Source organism: Buceros rhinoceros, unplaced genomic scaffold, assembly GCF_000710305.1.
Source record: "Buceros rhinoceros silvestris isolate BGI_N320 unplaced genomic scaffold, ASM71030v1 scaffold34728, whole genome shotgun sequence".
In the NCBI taxonomy this organism is placed as follows: Eukaryota; Metazoa; Chordata; class Aves; order Bucerotiformes; family Bucerotidae; genus Buceros; species Buceros rhinoceros.
In genome coordinates, this window is record NW_010429162.1 from 9,682 (window position 1) to 16,865 (window position 7,184).

Below are 7,184 nucleotides of genomic sequence, written 5' to 3' on the forward strand. Positions count from 1 at the left end.
ATTTCCAGCTATATGAAGAACTTAAGTGCATTAGAATGAATGAGAAGTATTTGTAAGGCTCTGGCTTCACTAAGTTTTCTTTTTTGTGAACTCCTGCATTGATGTAAATCAATTAATTCACTAGGGCAAAGCATGACAATGTTTTCCAGTTATAGCAGCCTTACACTCCAATTTCTGCAAATTAAAAAAACCATCTGCTCAGATCACTTCCACACACGGCAGATTTTTTGTGCTACGTTCATCACTGACAAAGGAAAAGGCAAACAGTCTGTTCCTAAGACCATTTTGTGACATTCCATGGAGAGGGTCCCAGAAAAGAGCAATCTGCTCTTCCCAACCACAAAACAAACACCTCAGACTTCAGCAGCACAAAAGAAATATCACCCAGATCAATGACCACAGCCTCAAACCTTTACTATCATTTGTTAAAGCCAACACTGTTTCACTTATTTGGGTTTCTAGGCAACTCCCAAGTCCTTTTTTTAAGGTACCATGAATAATGCCCAAAGAGTAGAGATTTATCTCTCTCTCTATTGAAAGGATTGCAGTACGCAGCACGCACAACATGCTGCAGTTTATTTTCACAGCAAAAAGACAGACATGACCTGCATCAATGACTTTCAGCCAGCTTTCAAACTCAGTAACTTTTTAAAAGATAGAATGTTCTCACTTAAGGGGGCCTGAAAGCACGTGAGGATTTGTCCCAGCAAAACTGGTTCTCAGCTTCTACCATTCTCAGGTTGCAGCATAAACTTCAGTCTGCTTATCAGTATGATTTGGTCTCTTCAGATTTACTTGCTCTACTATGCCACAAGCACATTTTGAAATGTAACAGTATTGTTTTTATTACATCCCGCTGTATTTGCAGTTCGTATTTTATTTATAAAACTCAAGAAAAAAACAAAAACAAACAAAAAAGGCAAGAAAAATGCAAACAAGAGCATGAAAGAACACTGGATGTATCACTCTCCCTTTGGAAATGTCCCCATTCTCCAGAAAGTCAAAATTTTGCTGATTAGGATGAGTGCAAGCATGTGCAATACAGTCCAACGGACTCCTGCCACACAATATAAGCAGAACATAAATTTTGCTGACTTTTTTTCCTTTCTCTGATGTGCTTGGCTAACACTCCAGCCTAAATTTTCAAGTTTCCCCTTGACTTTGCTAGTTCAGAGCTTGGACTGAAGCAACTACATCAATACTGTAATTTAGTCAGCAGAATGCTGATCAAAACATCAAGCAGAATGCCACAGATAGAGTTGGATTAAATGCAAAGGCAAAAATACATTAAAAGGCTTTTGAATTAAATTCACCTTTCTACATATAAAATTAGCCTCTGGGCTTAATTTTGAAGAATATATTTTGGGTCTCCAGAAAAGCTTAATGTATTAACTCTGTTTTTATGAGCCTAGGTGGTGGGAAATAAATATTTGAAATAAGCTGTTAAGACAAGTACTTTTCTCCAGTTATTAAAGGACAACTGGAAGCCAGATCTGCAAATACCTGCAACTAACTTGACATTGCTATTCTTCAAGAATAACTGTACATTTATGTGAACTTCATAAACTCCTTTTACTTAATACTGAGTCCAAGCACATCGCCATTTTACAGACAGAAGTGTTAACATGGGATTTACACTTCTCTCAGCATCTTCCCAGTCAGCATTTCCGGGTGTCTTTCCACACTCCAGATTTAAACACGTCATTTCTTACATGCAGTTTCTTACTACTGGATGTTAGAAAACCTACAGTGATGTTTCTCCATACACATCCTGATCTTTCATTCTACTAGGATAAAAGAAACTTGAACACATTTTCACAAAGACTGCAGAGTTGGCTTCAAGTAGTCAAAAGCAAAGAAATCTTCACAGCAATGCAAGGATGATGCTGACAAATACCTGTTGAAGAGACAAGGATACATACCTTGCTGAACAATGGCACTTTATGCCCTGTACAGAGCAGAAAATTTACTTATCTAAGTCCATCCAAAATTTCAGTATAGAGTTCTCTTCAAACTGTTTCAAGAACAGCCGCCATTTCCTTGAACTGTCTGAAGAAGTTCTAAAAAGCAAGAGTTTAAATAAATTTCAGCTGCTCAAAGAAAACCTCAAACGTAGTTTAAACTAGCATGTTAGACAAACTTCACAATCCACATTTCTCACATTCCCTCTTTACTCCAGTTCCAATTTGCAGCCTGAACTCAAAGTTTCTGCTTTTGTTTTCATGGGCTGGTTGGCATTTGCGGACATTCACTATTGAATCTACACAGGTAATGCCTTATTTGCATGTGTTTGCCTATTAATAGGAAAAGATGCTATGAAAGAAAAAATACAAAGTAGCTCTCACACCACAACAGATAAAAAAAACAACCCACCATAAAGCCTTCTCACACAACTGTTTCTATTCCCAGCTTCTCCATTCTCTCCATATATTTCCCAAATATAGCATACATTTCTCATAGTAATTGAACAGCAAGTTAAACAGATTTCACACAGAATGAATACAACATTTCACAGCACCTAAGGATTCAAAATATCCTCCTCAAATTCCTGCCAGTCTAACTCTAAGAATATATTTGTAAGCTTGTATTCTGCCTTTAAACAGGAATGACAACAGAAGCTGGGAGAATAGTTCCATAAATTTAGAATATTTTATCTATTTTTAATAAGACAGAGTGACAGCTGACAAGAAAGATCAAAAAGTCTTTGTTTTCAGTTGTTAGTTATTTGTAAGGTAACTAAGTTCTGCTAAATTAACATTTGTGGATAAATGATGTAGAACTAAATGCTACTAAATATTTAGCTTCAGTGGTTTAAATAATTAATGCTTCAGCTTTGAATTACTGTATTACTAAAGAAGCAACATACATGTATGCATCAATGCACAGAGGTGCTCCTTCACAACAACATCACCGTTGTTTTCAAGAGACTAAATCAACTAACGCCGGTTACAGACCTGGAACTGTGGGACGGTCATTTCAAAAGATTTGTCTGTTATTTGTCCTGAAGGGTCTGCCACTTTTAGTGTCACTGTAACATAAGGATACTTCAGAGACCTGCAGGTGTCAGAGCTCATCGCAACTCCCAGTTTCCATTTAATATCTACAAACTACAAAGAAGAAAGTCCTTGAAAATAATGTTAAAGAAAGATGTAGCCTACTACTGCCATTCCATCGGATGGATGTTTTTACAGACAATACAGGATATCTAGAGCTCACATCCAAATGGGAAACATACGCATTCAAAAAACTGTGAATACAAAAACATCTGCCCTTCCTTTTAATACAGAAAAAAAAGCTTGATCACTTCATCTGTTCTCCTTATTCAAGTACTGCCAATACTCAAGTACAGTCTATTTAAAGTTTTAGTAAGAGCAGCTTGAGCCAGAGTTCACCTGGCCTGTACATAATTTGTGCTTCTGTCTTTTTAATTCCTGAAACAAGTGGAAAGATGAGAAAAACCTCAGATAGCACACAAAAAAATTATTACAGCAATGATGGAAAAATAAGGAATTTCTCATTTCCCTAAAAAATTTTAGATAAAGTACATCACAAATACATTTCAGTCAACCAAGTTATCATTTTTAGTCTTTGATGATAGGCAGAACTGTTGAAGAAAGAGAGCCTTTAGAAGCTCACTATCAAATCTCAGACAGATTCCTCCCACCAATTCTGTATTCTTTTAAACTATTGTTAGAAAAAACAATCTTAAAATGCAAATACGCTCTGCATTATTCTTTCAAAAAGAAAAAGAAAAGGAATGCTGGAAATTGGCAGAAAGTATATTTAAAAAGTTGGAACTTAAGTGAGACAAGAGTAAAACAGTCAAGTGCTTGTGTTATCAACTCTAAAGAAAAAAATCAAATTACATTTAAAAACAGATTTACATAGACAGACAATACAATTGTCTGCCACACTACCACTCACCAAAAGTACTATGAAGCACTAAATTTTAAAAAGGGTTGAAATGTGACTTGATTTAGAAACTTAAAGACAAAAGCATGACTTCCAGACAAGCCAGGTATTAGAAAACTGTTCAGCGTTTAGACAACCGTCATGTTACATGCTTCTATATCCAGGTAGACATTTAGTAGCATTTATACATAGGAAAGCTTTTGGCAGCCAAGTACTACCATGTGCTTGACAATACAACATATATAATGAAGCACTGACATTTCTGAAAAGTTAATGGTTAGCTCAACTACACCTTGTCATTTAGTTACCTGCCCCACTGTGGCCATATTTCTTGCATCTTCTGACACATTAATGGATTTGCCCTGCTCATTCCATACATGACGAATAACTTGAAGTGCATGTTTTGGCAGAGTGCTGATTGCATTTCCCAAGGTAGTGACAAGATCTTCCGTAGAGAGATTGTTTCTGGCTGCTGTGCTATGGGTATATCCAAAGAACACCGCATCAATGTCATCCTCCATGAACTTAATAGAACTTAATTCTCCCCGAATGGGCAGGTATTTTTATTTCTGCTTTATGTGTCTATGTACTTTACAATAATTAGGCAGCCTGTGATTTTTTTTTCCCCAGAATGTTTTACTAATCTTCTGTATCCACGTGCAAAAAAACTATACAACTTGACTTTTAACATGTCTTAATATGCACAGACCAAGCTTAGCTGGGCTTGCACAACATGCAACATTAAAACAAAAATAATCACAGCCTTTGAGTGATGTTGCCACTGAAAAAAGGCATAATTCAGTGAAAGAAGTGTGCCTAGAGCAGTTAAACTATATTGTTACTTTAGAAACAAGGCAGTTTAATTAAACATTTAGGAAAGGTAATTTAACTATAACTAAAAGGAAAGTCAGGACCTCTAGGTGCTAGTATAACTGGTACTAACAGGAGTCAAACAATGCAATAAACCCTCAACTGAAAAGGCAGCAAATCTAGAGGAAGATTGCCATTCAACTTCCTCTAAAGTAACAGATAAAAACCCCCAATTCCCAGCCTAGGTTTGTTCGAGTAGACACACTCCTGAAGGGAAGTAGCATTAAGACATAAGAGAAAAAGGGGTGGTCCTCCAAGTAGCATGGTCTAATAAAATTTAAGGCTTTATATTTTGTAGAGGAAAAAGTAGTATGTTAAAATTCTACTGCTGTATTTTCTTCATAGTAATATTACATAAAACATTAAGATATTAGATATTAAAAGAGCAAGCAAGATCTTGAAAATCGTCTCTTTCTGTAAATAGAAAAACTCACAGCAAAACAGCAACTGAAAATACTACCTGAAACTCTGCCTTTATCATGGCAGAGTTCAACACTATAAAACCGTGTGCCCTTCAACCAGGCACAAATGCTCGTTTCTAATCTCTAAATAACAAGAAGTTTTTGAAACATGCTTCTTCCAGGCAACAGCCTAAGTGACTTCGCTTTAGCTTAACTTCCTCTTTTATTTTTCCAGTAGTTCTAAAGCTTGCACACAGCATTTTAGATCAATTTCTTCTCTTTAGTAGTAACTACACATTTTTTACTACCATACACTAAGCCCAGACGTTCTTTTTTGTGTAGTCTAAGTTACAAACCTTTGCACTTTTCCCAAATAATTTCATTTTATAACCATATGTAATGTCACTTTTAAATACTACTATTAAGTTGTGCTGGAGGGAAAAAAGCCATGAGGCAAAGTAAATTATTTAGGGCTTACCTAAATAGAAAGGAAATGATGTTAGCTATTTTTGCCAGGTCACCAACATTAATCTCAATCCCAGATGCTTGGATTCTCTAGAAACAAAATGTTCAAACAATTAGAAAAAAATAATGAAGTATGCATTAATAAAAACTTCTTTGTATATACACAAACATCCACCAAAAAAAAAGATTTGGGGAATCTATCCTTTACGGCATACACAGCTAATAAGTGCTTACAAGTGCTAGTATCCAAACTTACCTGATACAGTTCAGCTGTATTTACACCTGGGATCTTATGGTTCAGATGCTGAATTATTTGTTCACACTATAAAGAAAGCAAGTTTGAAAATATTCATAATAAGTATTTTAATATTCAAGACAAAGCTAGTTTGAATAGTTAAAGCTAGTTTGGAGTTAAAAAAACAAAACAAGAAAACTGTTTAATGCAAAAATGGACAACAGAAGGATGCTTTAAATGCAGAGTGAAGAATAAAGTCATTGAAATGACTGATTTTTAAATTACATCAAATCCAAGAAAAGCAAATAAATTCAGTCTTTTAGTTACTACCTCACCAGCTACTCCTACTTAACACACCATTTTCACATTAACAGAATAGTCGCAATGTTCAAGTGCACACTACAGTAAACAAGCTAAAAGTTTTCTAGGCAAGATAGTTTGAGATGTCATTTAAACAAAAGGCAAAAATACATTTTTTAAAGTCTTCCCTGATAAACTCATAAATTTAAAACAATCCCATTGCTCTTAGCAGGACTAGTCTGTTTTGAGTCACATCAATCTAGGCTAACACATAGATAAGATTCCCTTTGCAAAAGACAAAGGCCAGGAGAGCTTAAACAAAAAGGTCTCTTAAAATCAAAAAGTGCCAGAAGCCCTTTCACATCCCATTTATTGCCTTGCTTACCAGTTCTGCAAAAAAGTCTTGAGGTATTAAACTAATCTTATCTGCTGCACCACCAGCATCTAAAAAACACAAGCAGTAGTTATGAGAAGCAAATCTTTAAAGTATTATAGCAATAAAACTAAGCTTTCTCTGAAAAACTCCTAGGTCATCATGGATGTATTTACCTTAAAAGCAAAGCTTGCTTTAAGGGAGTTTGTCCCGAATTGCATTAACTTATGCTCGGCGTCCCAAGTCAAGTCTAACGTGACCGACTCTGTGCAGCCTCACAGCCCCGTAACGAATCCATGCAGCTGCGCAGTTTGACCGCCCCCAACAACTCCTCCAGCCCTGGGAAGCAGTCCGCGCTCAGTCCCGCAGCTCACCGGGAAGCCGAGGGCTACCCTCTGGCAGCAGCACCACAGCACCGCTGCTTCTCCCTAAAGCTACGCTGCTTCACCCAGGCTACCTCCCAGGCAACCCCCGTACAGCCCAGAAAGGCCACTCCTGGCCCACCACATGCCTTCGCCGAGACCCACCGGGGGCGGCTCGCCCTGGGTGAGGTGGCTCCACAGAGCGACCCCCCCGGCTTAGCCCTCAGGAGAGGGAGAGCACGGCCGGCCAGAGGGCTCCCCTCCAC

At 37.2% G+C, this 7,184-nt stretch overlaps 1 protein-coding gene across 1 annotated transcript; it reads right to left on the reverse strand.

Moving 5' to 3' along the window:
* Positions 1-2,009: 2,009 nt before the first annotated feature.
* Positions 2,010-6,854, reverse strand: COMMD6 (COMM domain containing 6). Its single transcript, XM_010142549.1, has 7 exons — positions 6,812-6,854; positions 6,569-6,627; positions 5,905-5,970; positions 5,662-5,738; positions 4,221-4,389; positions 2,955-3,107; positions 2,010-2,060 (listed from the first exon to the last, which is right to left on the reverse strand). The coding sequence occupies exons 1-7, from the start codon at positions 6,852-6,854 to the stop codon at positions 2,010-2,012; spliced, it is 618 nt and encodes a 205-aa protein (XP_010140851.1).
* Positions 6,855-7,184: the final 330 nt, after the last annotated feature.